General features: G+C 39.6%; 1 protein-coding gene across 2 annotated transcripts; it reads right to left on the minus strand.

Annotated features, from left to right (window-relative positions):
• Positions 1-8,819: 8,819 nt before the first annotated feature.
• On the minus strand, positions 8,820-25,949 carry Znf483 (zinc finger protein 483). Of its 2 annotated transcripts, XM_020173817.2 has the most exons (7): positions 25,837-25,937; positions 25,326-25,510; positions 23,277-23,816; positions 20,653-20,738; positions 18,958-19,084; positions 18,427-18,522; positions 8,820-14,825 (listed from the first exon to the last, which is right to left on the minus strand). In XM_020173817.2, exons 3-7 carry the CDS (start codon positions 23,662-23,664, stop codon positions 13,318-13,320), a joined length of 2,205 nt encoding a protein of 734 aa, XP_020029406.1. In that variant the 5' UTR covers positions 23,665-23,816; positions 25,326-25,510; positions 25,837-25,937; the 3' UTR covers positions 8,820-13,317. The 2 variants fall into 2 exon arrangements, with proteins under 2 accessions (XP_020029406.1, XP_020029405.1); XM_020173816.2 differs by lacking the exon at positions 25,326-25,510 and having other exon boundaries at positions 25,837-25,949.
• Positions 25,950-26,048: the final 99 nt, after the last annotated feature.

Raw genomic sequence — 26,048 nt, forward strand, 5'->3', positions numbered from 1 at the left:
GCTTCTTTTCCTCCTCCTCCTCATTTCTGCCATCCCTGATTCCATCATTGCTTATTTTTTTCCTGACCTTCTTGAATCTTTCTTTTCCCTTACAAGAAAGCTTGTGATTGTATTGAGGCCACCTGTATCTAACATTGCCATCTCCCATCTCAAGATTCCTATGAAATCACAAGTGCAAAATATTTTTGCCTCATAATATAACATATTCATAGGTTCTGGATGTGGAGGTCTGTCTTCAGGGCCATTATTCCTACCGCAAAGTGGATGGTGATAGCTGGCCCCATGGATCAGAAAAGAGTGGGGGAAAGGAAAGGGGTAAGCAATTGGGAGAACAGTGACAGTGACTTGCTCTCACCATGGACACGTCAGTAGATCCTGTCATTCAAATGCACCCTGGTCTTTCAGGCCCATCCTCAGAGGCTGTTATCACTCTACAAACTCGCACAGATGGATTCAATTACACCCGCAGGCAAGGAGAGGATCGCCAGAAGGCTCTGAAAGATTTGATGACTTGGGTGTTAGCGGTAAGGGGCTCCAGAGCCACATCTTCCATTGTACTCCAGATCTCATTGACTTTCAACACTCAGGACCATCATCCACTAACTCTTCTCTCTCTTTTGCAGTCTCATCATTTTATCCATTTACTGGGTCATTGCTTTGTAGATACAAACATTCTTATTCTTCTCATCTTAAAAAGGAAAACAAAAAACACTCTAAATTTCTTTTTTTTTTGGGGGGGGTGGAATGTGGGTATAGGAGGTATAGCCCAGGTGGCCTCAAACTCACCATCCTCCTGCCTCAGCCTCTGGGGAGTGCTGGGATTACAGACATGCACCCCTTACCCGGCTCCTTTAATTTTCATTTCCACTCAAATTCAAATGCATTTCACTCTTTCCTCATACATTATATGTATATAAATATATTTGTATATATACATATATATACACAAATATATATATATATATATGTATATACAAAAAAAACCCCAAATACTTGGAAGGTCCATGTCTGTGCATGCAGTTCCTCTCTTCCCATTGTTTCTTGAACCCACGTATCAGGTTTTGTACTGCTGATATTGCACCAAAATCGCTTTTATCAAGGTCAGTAATACCTCTCACAGTGGGGTATCCAGTAGTTGAGTCTTCACATCTCTTGGCTGAGGGGAAGTGCTTGACAGTGATCACATTCTTGGTGTACTTTCTCCCCTTGGCATTCCTTTAGCTCTTGGTCTTCCTCTCCGGTTAATCCTCCTCAGGTCCCCTTCCAGCTTCTTTCCTAATTAGTGATGGAATGCCCTGGGCCTGATCACTGGGCTCTTTTCTTCTCTATCCACACTTTTATCTATGCTTTGCTTAACTTTTCTAGGCTCACACACTCACAGTCTTCAGTACACAGACAGCTCCTGCATTTCTTTCTCCAGCCTGGACCTCTCCCTTGAACACCTGACTGGTGCATTCAGCTGGTCAACAGCTGCACCTGGATGCCTAACACATGTCCTCAACTTGGCATGTCAGAAACAAATTATGTTTCAATCTTTCCCGCCAAACCTGGTGCATATGTAGTCTTCACTATCTCAGCTATGACAGTTTTTCACTGCTAACTGCTCAGTACAAAAGCCTGAAATCCTTAATTTCTTTCTTTCTCTTACATCAGTGCTACATATGTCAGTAGACTCTGGTGTCTCCATGTCAAAATACATACAGAATCTTCAAAATATGTACCCATTCTTCAACCTCCTATGCTACCACCCCAGTCCAGGCTACCACCCTGTGTAGCCTGGATGTTTGTAGTAACTTCCATTTGGTCTGACACTTTTACTTTTTCTACATACATTTCCCAACACAGAAGCAGTGTGATCTTTTAAAGCATACACCAAATTGTCATTCTTATATTCCAAACTCTGCAAGGCCCCTCTTACACTGGGAAGAAGTCTAAATGCTCATAGTAACCTACAAGGTTGAACATGATCTGCCTCCTGCTTCCTCTCTGATTCCATTTCTTAGTGCTCATTCACCCCTGGCTGACTCTGCCATTGCCCTGGCCCACCTTCTGAAACTGCTTCCTTAATTCTCACACCTTCTTCAAGTCTTTGCTAAAAAATAAAATGCCTTGTGGATGAGATAATGTTTTTACTTTAGGCTTTGAACCCTGGGCCTTGCACATGCTAGGCAAGTGCTGTACCACTGTCCTACATCTCCAGCCCCGAATGAGACAACTCTCAAAATTTTAATTGACATATAATAATCATACCTTTATGAGGTAGAATCTAATATAGCAGTACACATATACAATGTGTAATTGTTCCATCAGGGTGATTGGGATGTCCAGCACCTCAAATATTTATCATTTCTTTGGTTGGAACATTCATATTGTTTTTGAATACTGTTTTGAAATATACAATTAATTGTAGTCATATTAATTATTATGCCATAGAACATTAGAATGAATGACCTTATTTTAAGCTGCAATCTCCCTTTATGACTGATCTTCCTTATCTTTTTTCCACAGCAATTAAAGTATTTTAATATATAATTCACTTACTCATTTTTATGTATTGCCCATTTCCCTTCCATGAAAGTATAACCTCCATGAGGACAGCAGTGTTCATGTGTTTGATTTTCTGGTGTACTCCCGGGACCCAAAATAGTGTCTGAGTCAATGTAGGCACCAAAGGAGCTGGGAATGTAGCTTGTGGTAGAGCACATGCTTAGCATGGGTGAGGTCCTGTGTTCAATTCCCTCTTCATCCCCCAAATTGTGGGTACTATATAAACATTGTTGAATGAATAAATATTAGTAGGGCATACAAATGGATCAAGGTTCTTCCAGGTGCTACACTGGAAAAAGCCTTATAGCCATACCTTTTGGATCCAGAGGAAGAAGCTAGTCCCTTGTCCTGTACCGTGACCATTTTTCCATCTTACCATGTGGAGTTTTAGTTAAAGAATCTGAAGAATGGCAGTGCATTCTTTTAGTTTTAAGAGTGATACAGTGCTTCCTAATTCCTGGCCTGTGGTCATCTCCCAATTCCAAGCCATAGACTGCTCCTCTGGTAGCTGCTGGAGCGTGGTCATCTTCCCAGTGTAACACTTGGAGTCTGCTGGGCTCTCTCTAGACAGCTGGAAAGAGCAGAACTGGTTTTTAAGTTCCCAGGGTGTAGCCTCTTTGTCCTTACTGGTGAAATTAAATCCAGCCCCTCCACAATCACAGCTGAAACAAGATATTACTGTGTCAATGTCCCTGAAGCTTCCTATTTGCAAAGTGATGCTAAGTTGGCCTTTTTTCTCCTAATCATTTTTGGTTTTTTCTTATATCCCTCCCGCTCAATGTTGGGGATTTGAACCCAAAGGCCTGGGAAATGCTAAGCAAGCACTCTACCACTGAGCTACACCTCTACCCATTTTTAAAAAATATCCTTTTTATTTAAGAACACTTTTAGATTTATAGGAAAATTGAGAAGATGGTACAGAGAACTCCCATATACCAGCATCCTATACCTTAATTCCCCTATTATTAACAATTACATTAGCATTTTTATTAACTTTTTGGGCTACCGTAACAAAATACTTTAGACAGGATGGCTTAAACAACCAAAACTGATTTTCTCATAGATCTGTAGGCTGGAAGTCCAAGATCAGGGTGTCAGCAGGATTGTTCCTTCTGAGGCTTTTTCCTGCATCTTCTCATAGTCATTGTGTGTGGGTCTATGTCCTAATCTCTTATTAGAACACCAGTCTGTTGGATAAGGACCTTCCCTTCTGACCTCATTGTATCTTACTTAACTCTTAAGGCCCAGTCTCCAGGTACAGTCACATGCTGAGGTACAGGGGCTTAGACTTCAACACAGGGATGTGGGTAATACTGGAGAACAGGTCATTCAGTCCACAACAGCATTGATTCTCTATTTTTAATCTTTGCTGTGAATTTGGGTAGTGGGAGAGACACATTTAGTTCTTAAGAGTATTCATTCTGTACCTTTAACCATGAAGCTGTATTCTAGCTTTCCATCTCTATGCAGGCTCTCTGCCCTTTTCCAGAGCAGGAATGAACTGTGCTTTGTAGTCAAGGGTTCAATCTCAGCTTCCCTCCTTTAGGAGTGGATTCAAGCCAGTGATTTTGTCCATAAATCTGTAGAGGTCCTCAGCCATTACCGGGATACATTATGAAGGAACGGTATCAGGTAACTCAGGTCTCTACATAAGACTCTTTAAAAAACACTGGAAAATGAAAATTAGTCGCACTCAGTAGATCTTGTCATAGAAAGGACAATAAAAAACCTTTCTCACTGACATGAACCCTTCCCTTCTACACTTCTAAATAAATGTTAAACAAGTCTTCAAAGAACATTAGCTTGAAAGGGAGACAAATTACTAGACTGCCAAGGTGTTTCCATTTCCTGACTAGGCCCTGCCTCTTCAAGGCCAAAGACAGTCAATGATTCTGCATCTTCTGGTACCAGAAGTGAGGAAGGCAGGTGCATCTGGCAGGGCAGCTCCTTTCTTCATCCACTTCTACTTCTTCTGAGATCATTGTGTTATTAAACTTGCCTACACAATTTTCTTGGTTTTTTCGTAGGCAAAAACCAAGAAGTGACATAATTTAGTTAGAAATTGCTTAATTATAGCCTGTGACATTTCCCCTGCTGTTACCCTGTGATCTGATACCTACTATTGCATTCTTCTTTGAGTTTTGTAATCTTCTGTATACACCGTGATGAGAATCCTGCCCACATACTGACTTTTGAGTTATTGTTCAGATAGGGTATAGAGTTTTTGCTTTGAGTCAGCCTCTGACTGAGATCTTCCTGACAGTGCTCCCAAATAGCTAGGACTGTAGGTGTGCAATACCTTATCCAGCATCCAAATGACTTTAAGTACAGAAAATAGGCTTCCATCTCATACTTTCAAGGTTCCTGTGATGTCCCTGGTAAACCTGCTTCTAGGAGGAGGAAAGAATATGTTTTTCCAAATATAAAATCAACTTCCTATATTTGTTGTTGTTTTGGTACAGGGTAAAATCCAGTATCACGAACATGTCACTGAAGGATTTGAAAACATGCCAGCAGCATTTATGGGAATGCTGAAAGGAGAAAATCTGGGGAAGGCAATAGTGAAAGCATGAGAAAAATGACACCTGGAATCCTCATTGGATGTTCATCTCCTTTTCTCCTGCTTGCTCTAAATGTATACTGCCTTAATTATCTAAGAATTAGTCACTGTAATGAGTTTAATCTACCCAAAAAACACATGTAAGTGGTTTGTAATTAGTGACAGAGCATGAAAATTAACTGATGAACACCACCACTCACCCTGCTACCCACTACAGCTCCTCCTGGGGTAGCGTAAAAAACAATGGTTTGGGGTCCCAAGTTCTACTGTGGATTTCAGATTTTTCCTCTGTAGAGTGAGAATAAGGGTTAGCTCACTCCCTGCAGAAATCAGTGCATTTGAAGTCATAAGATCTCCACCCCTGTTGCTTATGATGACACCAGAACCACAGCTGATGTACAGTGGTCTGTGGACCAGCCACAATGGTGGTGTGCACATGAGTCTAATAATATAACAGACCAAGGAAGGAATCTGCCCTTCACAGCAGCTGCAAAGAATATGATAATACCTGATACTATAAAAATATGCAGAATCTAAAGCTTGAAAAAATTTTGAGTATTGCAAAAGATTTAAACATATAGAAATGCACAATGTAGTAAAAAAAGGTGAGGAGGGGATAAGACTAATAGAAGGGGTGAATTTGATCAAGAACATTATATGAATGTATGGAAATGACACCCTTTGGTACCATTAACATATGCTAATAAATAATAGAAAAATAGAATAAAATTTGGAAAAAGAAATAAGGCTACCATGCTCTGGACCAGGATGATTCAGTATCAGAAAACTGTCAATTTTGTTGATCGATTCTGTCATCATAGAAGGGTTAAATAAAACTGTAGTACAATGAAACAGTTGGCCAAAAGGTGTGCTTAGAAAAAAGCTCTGGAAAGATGTCATGAACTACTAACGTGGCTTGTCTTCAAGGAAGAGAACTGGAGAGCACCAGGACAGGGATAAGAGGAAAACTTTCTACTGTGTAACCTTTTTTATTGTTTGAATTCTGAGCCTCATCAATAAATTTACTCACAAATACAGTTAAAACATAAAAGTCTCTTTTTTTGTGTTCAATCCTATAGACAGATGGGAGGGAACATGGTGCCTGCCTTTTGGGGATGAGGTTGAAAAGCTTCTGTAGCATAGAGCAGGGTGAGGAGATCATGCAGGGAGGCTGGGTGTCTGGAATGAGGAGTCAGAGTGGGCACAGAAGGGGCTGAGTTGTACGTTGTTGCCTGGTGATGGGAGTTGGAGCTCAAGCAAAATCAATATGACTTCTAAGTTCAGTAGGGGTTCTCAACATGGCATATCAAAGGCCAAGAAGGGTGAAGAAGCCATCGATGTAGGTGGAGGAGGGAGCTCCTGGCCTGATGAAGTGTGTCAGAGTCCAACCAGGGTGAAGAGGGCTTTGGAGCAGGAAGAGTGACTGGATGACTCCAAGCACAGTGAGGAGGGCATCATGCCTGATACACTCTGGCTCTAGGTATAAGAGCTCAGAGCAGAGTAAACAGGGTGTCCAGCCCGGGAGGTAAGTGATCCCAAGCATGGTGAGGACACCCCCACCATGACCCTCAATAACCTGGTACAGGCAGTTGGATCCCCAAGCAGTTTGAAGACTCACACATGGATTAGCCTGGTGTGGAGGTCAGAGCCTGAGTGGAGCTTTTGTGTGGCAGCGAGGCCAGCATGACCCAAAGGAAACATCGGCCTTGAGAAGCAAGGGTGGTGGCCAAGTGCAAGATGTCAGAGCTGGAGTGGAAGGAAGGAACATCTGCACAAGAGGGAGTGATGGTGATGGGAGATGGTTACAAATAGATGGTTACATATTTGACCAAAGGAAGGGGATGGAAGCCAGAGGTTCTTATTGTCAGACAAGGGAGTTACAAATATGGGAAGAATCTTGTGGTATTAGGCTGGAATCAGAGGTATTGGTGTAAAATCGTGAATTCTGATACATTATGAGACAAAATTAGATTTATTATATATGTACATACTATATACATACATATAAGTATAATGTACACATATATTTCCTAATTCTGTCTACTAAACGAGCCTAGTAGTGACCTCTCAATAGCAACGAGACCCCAAAATACCAGAATGTGGCATACAAATATTTTTCTAAAAGGAACTAGAGCTCCTTGGAGAAATGGCTTTTTGAAGTCTGAGGGAGGATACAAGATGAACCTGGAATGGCTTATCCCAGAAAGTGAGGAAGTATTGAAATCATGTCAAAAGAATACAGAAACCAGGCTGGTGGAACGGTCTGCCTAGTAGGTGTAAGACCTTGAGTTCAAACCCCAGTATATATATATATATATATATATATAGAGAGAGAGAGAGAGAGAGAGAGAGAGAGAGAGAGAGAGAGCGCACCAGTTTGTTTGGGCTCCCACTAGACAAATCCTGAAAATTCTGAGCTCCAATATAGACAAAGCGTCATCTGCTGAGGGTGGAAGCGAAATCCAAAGATTTAGGACATGGAGGCACCAGGTTCTATTGAAGTGAGGAAGTAATCAGGGGCTAAAAACAGAGTGCTTGAAAATATACATCAAGCAAGAGCAGTTGGAGCCTCCTACCTTGTTGGTCCAGTAATAATCACTCCCCCAACAGGAAAGGAGAGGTATTACCTTCCACTAAATGGAACTTAAGGGCTATTAACTTGGGGACCCCAAGCCTGGAGAATGTAAATGAGATGTGAGACTAAAAATAGAAAATTAAGTGGAAGCCTGTGTAACAAGAAGAAACTAAAATCCTATCTTGCCATACGGCTTTCTTCTGCCTGCTCCAGAAAAATGGTGGCCAGGCTTGTATGTCCCAGGATGATTAGGAGATTCTGTCTGAACAAACTACAGATCCTGCTGAAGAAATTACAAGGAAGATTAACATGTACTGACACTTGGGGTCTCAAAAGCAAAACCTAGGTGAGACACAAGCTTCTGATTGTGAGACCCTGAACTTTTGAGGTGGAAAAACTGATAAAGTCAGACCATTAACTATCCTCTTAGGGAGAAAATGTATATTTTTTTTATTGGGAAGAACAAAAGGGTCTGTTGATTAAGAGAGACTGATAGAAACAATCTATGTGCTCAAGACAATAAGCATAAGACCACTTCCCAGCCTCCCCTGCAATTAAATTAGGACCATGTGACTGATTTCTAGCCAATGGGAAGAAAGAAGTGGTTTCTAAGCTGGAGGTTCCCATACTTTCTTGGTTACAGCATCCTCATTTTTCCACTGTCCCTAGGCCATGAGCAACACCTACCAGTTCCATTTACTAGTTACTTCCAAACAACATAGTAGTAATTTGTGCTGTTTCTAATAGTTGTATCAGGGCTAGATGCCTAGGAAGCCTATGTTTTCTCTGAAGTACCCTAGGACACCTTGGCACCCAGTTGTGACACATGGCTCTAAGTTTTTCTAAACCAATATTTAAAAACGTACAATACTTTCTCCCTTTCCCTGCCTCTCACACCTAGGAGGTATGTGTTCCAGGTAGCATGTCTAGAAAATGTTGAACAGCAACAAAACGTTCAAAGTCTGCCTGGGAAGTAAACTTTTACTGAGTTAAGCTACCATGACTAGTTGGCTTTTCTGTGGTTACCATTGCTTTCTCTAACTTTGTACTGTCTAATATGGTAGCCGCTTGAGGCTGAGAATTGGAAATGCAAATAATGCCATATTTCAAAAATTTAAAAACTGAAGCAAAGTGAAGTACTTTTTAAATTAAACACCACTTTATTGTTTTAATAGAACTACAAATCACTTTAACCACTTTGTCGCATAGGACATTGTTGTATTATACTGCCTGTACAGGAATGTGCATTTTTAGTATACCACTTCAACACATCACCAATTTAATACCAATGGGCTGATAAAGTTCAGATGACTTCTCTATGCACAGATGGAATATCACGATGGGCTTACTTGGATATTTTATGCAGATAGCACAAGTTAGAGTATACCTATGCAGACACAGTGTTACATATGTAAACCATAAGTTAATTTACTATTTTGATTACAATTACTTTCTAGGTAAAAACAGGAAAATATTTAAATTTGAATCAAAGGCATAATACTGAGGCAGAGTTCAGTGCAGATACAGAAGCTTGTACCACAGCTGGTACAGAAGAGGGAAAAGGGACTGGCAGAAGATAATGCACATTCAAGAAACGGCAAGTGCAATTTACAGCAGCAGCAGAACAAAGCAGCTGTTTGTTCAATTCAAGTGTTAAAGATAATACAGTTGACAATACTTGGGACAATATTTCAGATCTATGTGATTTTTCCAATAACTTAGTCAAAAGAATCCACAAAATTCACCAAATGAAATGAGAATTACGTTTTTAACAAAAACAATTCAAAAATTTTAAACCGGATCTGAGTTTGTAAACTAGGCCAGCTATAAAACAGCTTGATCCCTGCACATGCACTCAAACACAAAACAACCCTAGATGGAAAGATAAAAAGAAATTATTCTAGGTGTCATAATTTACTTAAAAACTGTGAAAAGACATTTTTAAAAACAGCCACAAAAACTGAAATTTTCAATTATAGCACTAAAACAATTTTGCTCATAGAATATAAACAAGCAAATTACATTTTCTCATAGAATATATATATTTTTCCTATTATCAAAGATCAATTGATTCAAAATTTGAAAATTTTCAAGTATTTTTCTTTAGCTTTAGATGAATTGTGTGATGTAAGACACTGCCCAAGGAAAACTTGGGGCATATTCTGTCTCAAAGAAGATCCAAATTTATAAAGAAATGCCAATTCATTGCCTAAAATCTCAAATTCCTGATATGTTTTGAAAATTTTTCATCTGTCAAGAAATTTTAGCTAGAAAGATGTTTCCCATCATGAAGATAGGAATTCTAGCTATGTTAAGCCAAAAGACCAGTTGTATCAGAATTTTAAAGCAATAATTTTTTCTCATTGCTTTTTTCCAGTGTATGATTCACACTGAGAATATTCTTGTTTTCTGAAGCAGACTCCAAGAAGAGTCGTGGACATAGATGGTAAAATTCTTCAATACAATGTGCAAGTCATTACCAGTTATGGAAGCAATGAAGCAGAAGAGAATGTATGTGATGATCTGTGTTCTTTACCAATGTTATCTGGATGACTTACAGAAGAGTTGAAGACTTCATGTACTAGAAAATCCAATTCAAGATTTCTTTCAAACAAAAGTAAGTGAAACAAGCCAGACACACACACACACACACACACACACACACACAGCCCCAAAAATGTGAGTTACAAAGACCAAATTTGTAGAGAAAGAATGGTTGTTACCAGGAGCTGGGGAGGGGAGAGACTAGGAAATTATGTTTTAACAAATAGGGTTTCACTTTAGGTGATGGAAATTCTGGAGACAGACAGTGATGACTGTACAACCATGGATGAATTTAATACTGAACTGTACAACCCCAAAAGGGTTAAGATGGTTACTTCTATGTTATGTATATTTTACATTAAAAATAATTCTTAAATAAGCGAAATAAATAAAAGTGAATTCACTGACAGAAACCTTGTCTTATGACCGAAAGAAATTTGGCAATGATGTAAAGAAACAGAAACCTCATACACTAGTCAGAATGCAAAATGAGGTAATCACTTTGGAAAACAATTTAGCAGTTTTCTAAAATGTTAATCCAAAATTTACCACATTACCCAGCAGTTCCACTCACAGACTTCTAAGAAAAATGAAGGCAAATGTCTACATAGACTTACATATTAATGTTCACAGCATTAGTCGTAACACCAAAAACCTGGGATGGAGAAACTCCAAATGTGCCTTCACTGGTAAGTGGACAAAGTATCCATATGATGAAATACTATTTAACACTAAGAATATAATAAATAAAAAATAGAATCTTAGCAGTAAGTATGTGGTATGCTAACACACAGATAAACTTAAAAACCATGTTAATGAAAAAGACACAAAAGATCCCACTAATATAAAATAGCCAGAAAAGGGAACTCTAAAGCTAGGAAGTAAATTAGTAGTTGCCTAGGCGTACAGAAGGGAAAGGGATTGAGTGTAAGTGGATATAAGGATATCCATTAGGTATCTTTTGTTAGGGTGAGGGTTGCACAAATGATTAAGTTTACTAAAACTTACTGAACTACATGCTGGAAATGGTTTTTAATAATCTGTAATTTATATTTCAATAAAGTTATAAAATTTGTGTTTTGGATTCTCTACAGATATTAGAGTAAAACACTCTCTTATGAAAGTTAGGAAGCCTAACCAATACTTTCTTCTCAAGAGAATACTTTTATATATCTCCTAATTCTTTCTATAAATTATATCTTTTCATGGAAATCTTCTACTCATGGCTAGAATGTGTTTGGTTAGCCCACTCAGCAATGACAAATGTAAACTCTGCACATTAATTTCATAACACAGTTATATTTGAACTTCAGGAGAGTGGGGAGGGAGCACTAGGAAGAAACCAAAAGCCTTACACCCAGAGGTAGCATTTCAAACCAAAGCACATTAAACTACAGCAAGTGTTCCTGAGTCTCAGATCAGTATTAAGGATCTCTTCACTTCCATAAGTCCAGAATATCTGGATTCTTTTTATAGGAGCAGTCTCAAATTTCAACTTTTGGAACTTCTGTGTCACTGTTGAGTCAGCGGTGCTCCTCTGAACCCCAATGACTTGAGTTCCCAAACTAACTCATTTAGGGTCTTTAGTTCCTTTTTCAGTTAGAAATTACTCAGACTCCATCAGTTACATTTTAAAGAAATATTTACTGATACCTGTATATTCCATTCCTTCAACATCTAATTCCACACCAGAAAATATAACTGAAAGTTTCTTCTCTATCAATTCTTTTCTGATTTTTACTTGTTATCAATGGGGTCCCTTTAAATTTTAGTGTGTATATTCTTCAAGTGATTAGGGATCAAACTATATTCCTGCAGTGCAAAAGTTAGGTTATATACAAGAACTTGATATGTAGGAGAATAGATTATCCCTCAAAGGGTGGCAGCTACCACTCAGGACCAGCTGAGTGTACCACAGAAGTGAGAGCCTGGCATTGTCAGCCCTTATTAATTTTTTTTGGTGGCACTGGTGATTGAACTCAGGGTCTCATGCTTGCTAGGCAAGCGCTCTACCACTTGAGCCACACCTCCAGTCAAGCCCTTATAGTTTTTTTAAGGTAAGTCTTGTGATTTAAAAAAGCCATTAAATTCCCTAATTTTTAAATAGTGCCAACTAAGTGTACACTTCATACCATCACCACCATCAGGTAGACTAAGGGCCCAATCCGACCCAATCTAACAGCTGTGACCTTTGTTATACAGAATGCTTACTCTGCAATTGCAGGATATGTTACAGGTGAAAAAAAAATCAAATATAATTCTATTTTACAAAAGAAAACCCATCCAGAACAGCCGTTTTCAGCATGTTTCTATTTTCCTAGTATTGTTACTCTCATGTCTGAGGTGGTTCAAGTATAAGTGCTCTAGATTCCCAATCCCCTGAGCCAATACCCACCCAAAACAAAAAGAGAATGAAGTGCTTTGTCCAATAAGAACATTCCCTGAAGGCAAACTTGTTTCCCTGACAAGTTCCTATTTGTCACATTCTTGGGATTCCTGCATCAAGTACTCAAAAAGTATATCATATTCTCACTAAGCTCTAAGTCCAGTCAGTATCCTGTAAGGAGTAGTTTTCTACTAGACAAGAAAATTCCAATGAATCAAAAATGTTTAACTTACTCCTACAGTATCAGAGATACAAAAGAAAACTCAGAAATCATTAGTCCCATCTCTTCATTCTACTTGTAAAGAAACAAATTCTGAAGGGTCAAGTGATTTCTGCAAGATGAGTTGGCTGGCAAACTGGGAAGGAACCCAGATTATCTTAGTCAAGTTCTCTTTCCATCCTGCTGGAGGAAGAGTAAGCAGAGAGGGAAATCCGTAAGTGCTTCATGAATTTGTTTGGGCCTTTTACAACCATGTCACTTCACAGTTTCTTCACTTTTCACGTGCTTTTACCAATTCTTATTACTATTTTCCAGCAGTTGACATCCTTGAAGAGAAGACAGATGAATGGGGAAAGGTATTTTTCCTAGCTGCCAACCCACGAAAATTTCAGCTTCTAATCAATGTTGTGGTAGTTTGTAATTTTTTTAAAATTAGGACACAGTTTGGACTAAGTTCCCCTTCCCCGTTTACTGTTTTCTGAGAATTACTCTGTGGTGTGAAATAACCGATGTCTTAGAAGGCCTGAATTACTTTTAAATATCTTATCACATTTATTGCACTCATATTCTCTACTTCTTGTGTGAATTTTGACGTGCTCTACAAGGATTGAGCTTCGACTGAAGGTTGCCCCACAAAAGTCACATTCATACGGCTTCTCTCCAGTATGAACGCGGTGATGTTCATTGAGAGAGGAACTCTGACTGAAGGATTTCCCACATTCTTTACATTTGTAAGGTTTTACACCAGTATGGATTCTTTGATGACGACTGAGGAGAGAATGGGTGGGGAAGGCTTTCTCACATTGGTTACATTTGTAAGGCTTTTCTCCTGAATGAAGTCTTTGATGATAAATGACAGATGTAAAATGGCTGAAAGTCAGTCCACAATCAATACACAAATATGGTTTTTCTCCAGTGTGAATTCTCTGATGTCGGGTAAGACAAGAGTTCTGTCTAAAGGCTTTTCCACATTCATCACATTTATAGGGCTTCTCTCCAGTATGAATTCTCTGATGTTTGGAAAGGGAAGAGCTATGACTGAAGGATTTCCCACAATCGGTACACTTAAATGGTTTTTCTCCAGTATGAATTCGCTGATGTTGATAAAGAGATGAACTGTCACTGAAGGGTCTCCCACAATGTTTACATTTAAAGGGTTTTTCTCCAGTATGAATTCTTTGATGTTTAATGAGATGGGCAGTCAGGGCAAAACGTTTTCCACACTCATCACACTTGTGAAGCTTTTCTTCATCATGATGTGAACTACCACCCAAAGCTTTTCCACACTCATCACACATGTAGGATTTGTCTCCATTGTGAATTTTATGTTTGGTGAGTGAGGCAGTATACTTAAAGGCTTTTCCACATTTACTACACTTACGAGTTTTTTCTCCAGTCTTAGGTCCCTTCTCTTTATTTAAGGTTGTATCTTGACATAAATTCTTCCGACATTTTTCACACATAGAGGTTTTGTTCTTAGAATGAGACAAGCTTTGAGTAAAAGCTACCCCACACTTACTGCACTTCTGGGATTTATCCCCCAAATGAATTTTCTTATGTTCAGTATGAGAGGAAGACTGACTTAGTCCCTTCCCACCTTCACTATATTTCCTTGAATTTTCTGCAGTATGTTCTTTGTGGTTCAAGACAAGATCTGAATGAAAACTGAAGGGTTTCTTGCATTCATTATAACTCCGAGACTTCTTCCTTAACTGGGCTTTCAGATGTTTAATTGAATCAGAAGATCGTTTGAAACTCTTTCCAGAGAGGCTCTTTTCTGGGTCAAATTCTTCACCCTTACCGCCTTTCCTATGACTTTTCTTCTGTTTTTCTTTCGAATGTCTCCGTTTGCCTTGATCCTTCTCAGATCTGCCATGTTTTTTCTGGAATTCTGCCATCAACCCGTAACCATCATCCTTGAAGCATTTTTCTATTATTTGTTCTAAAGTGAATTCTTCCATGAAAACTTCCAACTGACCTCTAGGCTCACCCTCTAAAAAAAATAACAAATACAGTATTTCCTGTTTGCAATAAAGGAAGCTGCTGTTCTTAGGACTGAAATAGAAACACAAGAAGTAATGATTATAAGAAAGAGGGCTTGGATAATTCTCAATGAAGTTTTATAAAACAGGGAAGAGAAAGACAATATAAAAGTACAAGATGAACAGAGATTAGGAAAAAAGTTAAGGAAGATGAAAAGTTTGTGCTTTATAGTAAGAAAAGCAAATTCTCACCCTCATTTTAATTTCTGTAGTAGGCTTAACCTATTCTCCCTACGTCCAAACTTTCCTTATCATTTTGTTAAGTACAAAATGATAATATACTTAACATATGCAAGGTTCTACACCAAGTACTTTATTTACATTGTTCACTAAATCTTCACAGAAACCCAATGAAGCAAGATCCAATATTGTCCCAGTTTTATTAATGTCACAACTGGGCACATAGAGTGTAAATAGCTTGTCCAAGGTCACATATATTATAAGTGGTAAAATCAGATTTTAGCTTGACAGAAAGGCTCATGCTTTTGAACCCTTCTAATCATTGATCCTTGAAGCACATAGCACTAATTTTACAGAAAATGTTAACTACCTCATAGATATGTAGTACCATGTATATTAGACTTTCAAAGATTACTACAATGTGGTCCTCAACTCTAGGGACACTGATATCTATTTCCTGTCCTACCTACACTGTAGCACTTTCAGTCCTATTCTTCTGGTCATAAAACTTCCTACTGCCTAGAATGTAATCCCCAGCACCCTCACTGTCACAAACATATTTGACAGGCCCTAAGGTTCAAGTCCCACAATGTCATGGATCTTTTTCCAATACCATATTCTAATTGTGCTTTTCTTGAAAATTTGAATTCATCTATTAAACATTTTACTCATCCTGGTTTTTAATCACAAGGTTACATTATGACTTTTACAACTGTTTTAAATGAATGAGTTATAAATAAAAAAATCACTTAAAATCCTATTACCCAGAAGTTATGTGAAATTTCTTCTAGACCTTTTTCTGTATAGCATGGAGTAGAAAAAAAAAGCGTATGTACTATTACATTTTTTCATTTATATTTATTTCCTATCTCATTGGTAATTCTTCATAAAATGATTTTAATCTGTTATATGGTAATCCATCACATAATATAGTTAAAGTATTTCTTTACTGAGTTGTCCATCAAATAACTAACATTTCTGGAGCTAGGGGTACAATTCAGTGGTAAAATGCAAGCTTAGTATGTACAAGGGTCTGGGTTCCATCCCTATCACCAAAAATAAATAAATGATTAGTATTTCCTTAGGAGCATTATAAAAACAGAATTACTGAACCAAAAGATAGAAAGGTTATACCTTTACACAATATCTAAGGAGTACAAACACCTGAATACTCATCTCGGATCCAATGATCTTTTTAAGTATTTGCATATTTGATTAATAATAGTATTGTTACTTTAAGTATATATTCTACTAATAAGCACTGAGTTCAAACTTTATGTTCACAAGCTACTTAAAACTGTTTAAATTTTGTCAGTTACCTGCTCAAGTTCTTTGCCCATTTTTCTAATGATACTTAGTGTACCTTACTGATCTGTATGAGTTTTTGAAAAATTATGGCTATTGACTCTGGTTTGTCTGTCAAAAACTTTTTTCTCCGATATGTTATAAATGACCTTTTTTGTGGGGAGTCAGGGGTGGGGAGAGGACTGGAGTTTAAACTCAGGGCTTCATGCTTGCAAAGCAGGTGCTCAATCACTTGAGCCACATCTCCAGTCCATGTTGCTTTGGTTATTTTTGGTGATGTGGCCTCAGGAACTATCTGCCCGGGCTGGTCTCATAGTCTCAAAGCTTCCCAAGTAGCTAGGGTAACAGGTGTAAGCCACCAGCACCAGCTATAAATGACTTTAAAAAAAAAACAAGGTGAGCGTCTCCATGATCAGCTTTCTTGACATAAGCATCTTGGGCAAGGGACATATTTCTATGCCAGTGCTACTGGAATTCTAAACAGTGTTAGAATCCATTTTTTAAATTACTCTAAAAATGTTGCTTAAACATAGTAAGACAAGTTAACTACATTAGAAACAGACAAGAGGTTGACCAAAGTGAATGTGTCAGAAGATGAAATAAAGAAAGATGAATTATTGATTTTTCTTTCTTTAAAACAAATGAAGGTAATGTTAAATTTTAAGAAGACACAGGAAACGAAAATCTAATCCTTCAAAGGTAACAAGTGTATAACAAGTTAACATGAGTGTTTTCCAGTTATTAAAAATCCCTATGTTTCACCTATATATTTAGACATATATCTCTCTCTATATATACATTTTCCCTTTAACAAAAATGGAATTATTAAACATGCTATTTAGTGGGTGAATTCCTACTTCTCCAAGATTCAATTAAAATGCCAATCAAGTCTCCACTCCTCCATACAGATGCTCCTTGTCTTATGGTGGAGTTAAGTCTATCCAAGTAAACTCATTGAAAGATGAAAGCATCCTAAGTGGAAAGTGTCTTGAATACACCTAACTTACTGACAATAACTGTTCAGCAACACACCCACTGAGAACATGGGTTCTGACTGTGTAGCTGAGTGGAAGCTGTGGCTCACTGCTGTTGCCCAACCTTATAAAAAGAGTACTGGACTGCATACTGCTAGCCATGGAAAAGACAGAAATTCAAAATTCAACAGTTTCACACCATTATAAAGTTTAAAAAAAAAAATCCTGCTGGGTGCCAGTGGCTCACACCTGTAGTCCTAGCTACTCACAGATCCGGGGGATTGCAGTTGGAAGCCAGCCCCCAGAAAATAGTTCAAGAGGTCCTATCTTGCCAGACACCACCCCCCAAGTCCCCCAGCAAATAGTTTGGCAGCTCCTATCTGGAAAAAAAAACCATCACAAAAAAGGCAGAGTGGCTCAAGCAGTAGAGCATCTGCCTGGCAAGTGTAACACATTTAGTTCAAATCCTAACATGTTCTGTTTGGATGATCTGTCTCTTTGGTGTCCATAAAAATGTGCCTCTCAGATTTCCTGTGGGAAGTTTGCCTGACAGCCCCTACTGCTATTGCTACAAAACTACCGCTGCATTCACAGCAAAGCCATGTTCCATGGGCTGCTCCCCATCGATGATGGAGCAGAGGGACACCTAGGACTCCTCTGAGACCCGGGACTCCTCTTACAGGTTACTCTAGTTCAAGGACTCTTTTATGGCCTAGGCTTAGACCTGCTCTTCAGTTTAAGATTCTTCCTCTCCAGCCATCCATCCTCCTCCCTCTCGTTCACAGAAGTTAGACCTGCATCATGCTGTGATGGCTGTCCCAGTTTGTTTCAGCTCCCTCCCCACTTTTCTTCAGTTGGAATTTTCCTCAGTAAATCTCTTGTATGATGAACTATATCTTGGCAACTATTCCTCAGAGGACCCAAACCAACAGTCTGTCCCATTAAAAAAAAAGAACTTTCCAAGAAGGCAAGGGCTCTCTTCTAATCAGTTCTGTATTTCAGCAGTGGGCCTGACCAATACTTCAAAGGTTCTTTTATAACTGACTTGGTAAACAACTGTTAACATTTCCTTATCTACTTTTAACCAACTCACCTGGTCTGGAACCTTTTGAGACTTCTTTTTGCAGCATCTTTGGTAACTTAACCCAGTTTAGCTGGGAAATCAAATCTAACTTGGAAACTGGAAAACCTGCTCACAGGGAAAAAGAATGGGAAAAACATTATTGATGCATGGAATAAAGATGTAGCAACATTTATACATAGCCTCTGGTTCTCCAGGGAAAATAAAAGAGGCCATTAGGTACATAGATAGCCATATTGGAATTTGAGGAGGAAATGGGGGAAGGTACAGTACTGATGTCAACAAAATGATATTCCACTTTTCCAATTTGATAAAACAAAGACCTTGTTTTAGAGAAAATATTGCAGAAAGTATGTTTTTCGTGTCCATTTTCAGGGTTAGATCAGACCCTGGATACCCAGCAAAGACAAAGTTAGTAGTAGTCAGTTAGTGACTCAAAACAAAACAAAGTGAAAGCATTTCACATAGCACTTATCTTTCAGTAACAGGGGACAAAAAGATATACCACTTAGACGGTAGATTATGAAGAGTTGATGTCTTTACCCAGAAATTCCAGGTTCCCCAAGTTTTCCAGTAGCACTTCCTTACACAGCTCCTTCTGAGAAGGCTCCAGCTTCTTCCACTCTCCTCTGGAAAGGTTCACAGCCACATCCTGGAATGTTAGAGATTCCTAGAACACAAACACAGTCTTTTTGCATTATATTATCTCCACCCAGACCTCAAGGATTCTGAGAAGTGGTTCAGATATAAAGTAATGATTTTGATAGTAGTCAAACTTTCAAGAATTCCAAGGCAAGCTACAGAGTAGCTAAATTATATGACTATTACAAGAGATACCTAACAACAGTATTTATAATCTCTCCTTCCCCTCAGAGTTCAGTGTTAAATGCTGAATAACAATTCTCTAGATTACCTAACATCGATCAAGTGAACCTTAACAACGTTGATTTCTAAAATTAAAAAGGAAATTAGAAACGAAGGGGATGATTTACATTCCTAACCCCACATTTGCAGAAATAATGCTAGCAACTGCACTCTAAATTTTAACTTGCAATTACATGCGACAATTTTTTATATAATCAAAGAGAATGTGTTCAGTAACATACTCACACTTCATTAAATTCGCTTTCTACAGCATCCTCTACATAACATTTTGAGAGGTAGTATAGCAGAGAGCCTATTAGCATGGATGAAATGCCATATAACAAATTACATGACCTTGGTAGCTTAAAACAATAGAAATAAACCCTCTCATAGTTTTGAGGCCACAAACTGGAAATCAAAGATTTGGCAATGTGCACTTCTTTGAGATACTCTGGAGCTGAATCTGTTCCTTGCCTCTTTCAGCTTCTGGTGGCTACCATCATTCCTTGGCTTGTGGCCCTGTCACTCCAAACTGCCTCCATCTTCACAACATCATCTCTTTATGTGTTCAATCTCCCTTTGCCCTTCTCTGATAAAGACACTTGGGATGGCACATAGGGCCTACTCATATAATCCAGGACCAATTCCTCATCTTAAAACCCTTAACTTAGTCACACCTGCAAAGATCTTTCTTCCAAATAAAGCAATGTTCACAAGTTCCAGGGATTAGGAAGCAGACATTTTTCTGAGTCATTATTGGCTTATATTACTCAGTATTATGAAAAGAAGTTTTTCCCCAACTGGTATTTTTATGTAAGAAACTTACTATCTGTAATCACATGCTTTTCCCAGCTATTACATGAGTGCTAGTACTTGTTGATTCTGAAGTTTTCTAAATAGATAATATTGTCTGCAAACCATATACATTCACACCGATACTTGTATCTCATTTCTTTCTTACCTTACTGGATCGGATATTCAGGAAATACTGATTAATAGCAGTGATTCCTTTTTTTACTGACATTGTGAGGACTGCTCTCTATTTTCCAACACTATCTAGGCTAGAGATCTTTACCATAATAAGGCAACCAATTGAGTAATTTTATCTACTGTTAAATTTTGTTTTTGTTTAGTGTCAGACTTGTAATAGTCTGTGAACTTGAATATGAACTATAAGTTCCTCATCTTAATTATTTTTGTATCTTTAGTAAGAGACCAGTTAAATGATCATCTAAGAATGAAATCTAGGGCTGGAGGCATGGCTGAAAGAGTAAAGCACCTGTCTAGCAAGCTTGAACCCTAAGTTTAAACCTCAGTACTGCCCCCCTCCCCAAACCAAAAAAAAAGGATGAAATAGAGTAAAAGGAAACTTACACATGACTCAGTGTTTGGAAGAGCAGCCACTATTTCATCATCTCCCGAATTCTCCTCTTTACAAACAGAATCTTGAGTAATCAGATCTAGGATGCGGGTAAGAAAGAGTCTGGTTTTTTAGAAGATTCTTCAGACTAAAAATCCTTAGTATGTTTCCAGATGTACTGGGGGTGGGGAAACAAGTCAGTTTCTCTTATTATACAACAAAGCTCTCCTGTGACCTCAGATATGTATGTGTGTGTGTGTGTGTGTGTCTGTGGAGGGAATCACAATTTTGCAGCATATTCTCCAGGGACACCAGCTTGGTGTTTTCTAACTCAATTTAATTCTGACACTATCCCCTTTGAGACATCAACAGTCCAGTAACACTATTCCTTAACTTCAGGTGCCAGTCTTGGCTTCTGGAATTTCTCACCAATTGCTACAAGAAAGAGTTTTCAGGGACCCTTCCTTGGGTTGGATTAATCTGCTGGAATGGCTCACAGAAGTCAGTGAAGCACGTTTGCCTGCATATTATAAAGCTTATTATAAAGTCTATAGATGAACAGTCAAATGGAAGAGAACCATAGGGCATATAGAGTTGCATATAGGAAGAGGCTCAGAGCTACTGAAATCAGCTAAGGTCCAGACACACCCGAACATAAATTCCTTCCATGCCCTCTTCAAGTGCACCACCCACAGGAACCTCATGTTCAGCTATATTCAGGAGGCTCTCCTGAACGCTGTCTTTCGGAGTTTTTTTAAGGAGGCTTCATCATGTAGGCAGGATTGATCATGTCAGCTCAATCTCTAGCCCCTCTTTCAAGCTGGGCCTTGGGGCTGTGAGTTCTAACTTCTTAGGCTGCAGGTTGGTTCCCATGGCAACTTCAGATCCCCATGCTGAGGTCACTTAGGGAGTTTCTAAAACACCCCTTATTAAAAAGCTTAAGTATGGTTTTAAGGGGTTTGTTATAACAGTAAGACTGTCTTTCACCTTGACAGTTCTAAAGCTGTAGGTTTCAGGAACTAAGAAGAAATGGGCAAATATTTTATTTTTTTTGTGGAACTGGGGGGTGGTTTGAACTCAGGGCTTCACACTTGTAAATAAGGCACTCTATCCCTTGAGCCACACCTCCAACCCATTTTGTTCTTATTATTTTGGAGTTGGGGGTGTCGAGAACTATTTGCTCAAGTTGGACTTGAACCACAATCCTCTCGGTCTCAGCCTCCCAAGTACCTAAGATTACAGGCCTAAGCCACCAATGCCTGGCAAGGGCAAATATTTTAATAAAAAATACTGATTATTCCAATCACTTGGGAAATTACAAGGGTTATAGCACCCGTGGGCCAGGAATGTGAATGAAACTCAAATATAGATTTCATAATATCACAATGTTGCTTGTCTTTCTGGAGAAAAAGGTAAGAAACAAAACTTTCCCCATTCTTTGAACAGAGAACAAGCACAGAGTTGGTCATTCACATCTGTAATCCTAGCTACTTGGGAGGCTAAGATCAGGAGGATCACAGTTTGAGGCCAGCCTGGGTAAACAGTAGTTCTAGAGACCCCATTTCCAAAATAACCAGACCAAAATGGACTGGAGGTGTGGCTCAAATATAGAGTGCCTACTTTACAAGTGTGAAGCACTGAGTTCAAACCCTAGTTCCACAAAAATAAATAAAAACAAAAAAAGAGAACAGAGATGGTGTCCTTTTAAAATCCCCAGTTTTTCCTACCTCATCAGAACATTCCTCCAATTCCTAAATTCACAAAAACTGAGTTCCTTCCTTCCATAAACCCTCAGCTTTAAAATACTTAATTTTCACAATAGTGAGTTTAAATATTTGTAAGATGTATTAAGGTAAAAGAGTATTTTCTTTTTATCTGTTAATTTACTTCTTTGCTCAAGTGTCATCCAAACTTGTTTACTGAGTGAAAGGACCAAGCTGACCTGAAGAACAACTCTGCCTCTGGGATCACCAGAGAGCCTACAGACTCAAGAGATCTGAACTCATAGGGGCTAACTGCATTAAACATACTTAGATGTCAACAGCTGTTTTTCAAATAAGGGGAAAGCAGTTTTTCAAATCATACTCTATCTCCTTAGGAAAATAATTTTAGGTAGTTTTATTGGTTAGACAATTGGTAAAAACTAAGAATTAGAATTATAGAATCAAAGATCTAAGAAGATTAATTTAAGGAAACTATTCTTCCTTACAGGAGTCTCCACACACAGGCCTTAATTTTGGAGAAGCACCATGCCAGAGTGATTGACAGTATTCTGAGTGCAGAGACTGACAGGGAAATAGTGTTCATTTCTATAGACTCAATTTGTGGTCACACAGCTAACTAGTGTGTCTAAAATGTGGGTCTCCTAACTCCTGCCTGATTTGTCTGTCACTGCAACATGTTATCTATCCAAAATTAGGGTCTCTAAGAGGAAGCTTTTACAGTACAGAATTGATAGGCAGCATTCTGTAAGACAGACCATTTTTCTTAAATGACTCCTCATTTTTGATTACATAATTCTAATTACATAAATTTTAGTTTTAAGACTCCTCCTTAGCAATAAATTGCTTCCTTTAAGGAGTTTACTTTCATACTTTGAAAATTCCCCCCACTTACTCCCTTTATCTGTAATTCTCACCTTCCTTTTCTTCAAGCATTTGGCTCAAATCCTCTATCAAGGTCACCACCTCCTCACTACTGTCAGGATGTTGTGACTTTACCCAAATCCTCATCTCCCCAGGCAAAACAGTCAGGAACTGCTCAAACACTAAGAGCTCTAAAATCTGTTCTTTCGTGTGAATGTCTGGTCTCAGCCACTGTATACAGCGCTCCCAAAGTTGGTTCAGGGCTTTCCTGGGTCCAACCTCTCCTGAGTAACAAAACCACCGGAACTTCTGCCTCAAAGACTCTATGTCAGCCATGGCTCCTCTTAAGAGAGCTTCTTGGTCCCCAGGAGTATGCACTCTTAGGACCTCGTTTTTTTCACTTAAGGCCAGAGTCGGAGGGTCTGGGGAGGTGGCTGTCATCTTGTTCAAGGGCACTGCAGCTTGTATTGTTTATTTTGTGCAGGAATCCAGTTCCTTTTAGACTATCTGAATCTCACTACAGTCCACCAACAGGCACTGTACACAGCGAAATATCAAAGGCTCCAGGGATCCAGTTTTCAGTCTTGCAGAAACTGTCAAGAAGAAATATAAAACATTAAAGAAATGAAACAAATTATTGCTAACCCTGAAAACACTGGTTTGGTTCATATATATATATTCACACACATACTCTCAGAAGATTAGAACAGCCCCACCCAACTATTCTGTTAAAAGGATAATTTGCTTAATGGGTCAAAAACCAAGGAGTTACTGGAAAGTAAAGATACTCTTCCAGGAAACAGTTACTTCAGACTTAATACTACTTTTTTTTTTCTCCTTTATTCATATGTGCATACATTGTTTGGGCCATTTCTCCCCTCTCTCCCTCCCTCTCCTTCCCTTCTCTTCCTTCTCCTCTCCTCCCCCGCCCCCCTCACTTTCAGGCAGAATCTGTTCTGCCCTTATCTCTAATTTTGTTGAAGAGAGAGTATAAACAATAATAAGAAAGACAAAACATTTTTGCTAGTTGAGACAAGGATAGCTATACAGGGAGATTCCTAGCATTGCTTCCATGTATAAATGTGTTACATTCTAAGCTGATTCATCTCTAACTGACCTTTTCTTTAGTTCCTGATCCCATTCTCCTATTGGCCTCTGTCGCTTTAAAGTTTCTGTTTAATACTACTTCTTGTAGACAAAATTTATCAGTAAGTGTTCCCTGTCCCAAAGAGATACAGTGCCTGCCCTCTCTCAGGGAATAATCACATGCTTCCCACCTGTGGCTCAATTCTGAAGCCATATTTGACTATCAATTTTCTCATCCTCCTTACTTTTCACATAATTAAGAACCAAGCTCTGGCAACTTCCTTTCCTAAACCTCTCTCCATCCTACCCCCCGGAAACTACTCAAGGCTTCTTCAATCTAGTCCCACACTGCAGCCAAAGAATGACTCGATCCTGTCACTCCCCTGCTTATACTCCCTCACAGGCCAGTTGTCTCAGATAAAGCAAAGCCAGGGGTACCACATAACAATCTGGAGACATGCCTGGATGACTTCGCCTCTTGAGCGTTGGCTATTCTATTGGCACTGCAGCCATAAACAAATGTCCTCATCTCAGACCACCCCTCTCCCAAAACACATACCATTTCCAGTGTCTATACTTCATTATTCTTTGCGCTAGAGCTATTGTCTCTCCTTGGAATGCTTCCTTCCTCCGTTCTAACGAACTTTTATTCACTCTTTAAAACTTGCCTCCTTTCAACTGTCACCTCTGTGTGAAGCCGACTTTGACTCCAAAATACTCCCCTGAACATAGCCTGTGTTGCATGAATTCATTCTACAGACGATGAGCATCTACCATGAGATGGCAACGGGGCACTGTACGGACAGGTGTGCACAGATCAGGCCAGGACCCCATCCTCACAGATACATCTTGAAATGTACCACCAGAGTGCAAGGGAGAAGATACCTCGTATTGCAATTACTGTAATAATAACGGATCTCAGAGCAAAGAACCCCCTGCACACAGCTCGCATGACGTCATTTATCCCTTTGCTTAATATTAGGCGCCCCCCAGGTGCCCGGCTCCGTGCTGCGCACCTGGGAATGCACGGTGACTCAGGCCAGCGGCTCCGCCTCCGCCGAGCTTGCAATTGAGGCTCAGAGAAAATGTGACGCAGGTGGAGTTTCTCAACCCGGGGAAAGAAAGTAAGGGGCGATTCTACCCCCGAGAAGTCACCTGGCAAGGCCTGGTTTTGGTTACCAGGACTGGATGATGCTAGTTTCTGAAGGATAGGACCAGAGATGCTGTTAAGCATCTAGCAAAACGGAACAGTCATCCCTCCACTCCCCCCACCCCGATTCCCGGCCACACACACCCATCCACACCCATCATACCCAACAAGGGATTATCCAACCCAAATACACACGGTCGAAGTTTCGAACCCCTGGCGCAGGGAGGGCTGGAGGGGAGCCGATGGCTGGGTTGCGCAGCGGTCCACAGAAGCAACAGCATCCGCAACAGATGGCCAGCTCGGTCAGATGCTCTGGGTCCCCGCTCCGCCCCGCCCCAGCCCCAGCCCCCAAACCAGGGACCCCGGACAAGCAGTACCTGCACCAGCATCCCCAACCAGCTGCACCGCAATGAGCTTCTTTCCAGAACCTTGTACCGCAGCGGCTGCGCGCGCAAGCCCGCGGGAGCCACTGGGCCTGCGCAGAGCCTCAGAACTACAACTCCCGGAGTGCACCGGTCCCGCTCTCACGAAGTCCTGGGCCTTCCATAGGCTCCCACCTGGCCTGTTGCGCATGGCCACTGGGAAGCAG

Source organism: Castor canadensis, chromosome 13 (genome assembly GCF_047511655.1).
Source record: "Castor canadensis chromosome 13, mCasCan1.hap1v2, whole genome shotgun sequence".
Classification (NCBI taxonomy): Eukaryota; Metazoa; Chordata; class Mammalia; order Rodentia; family Castoridae; genus Castor; species Castor canadensis.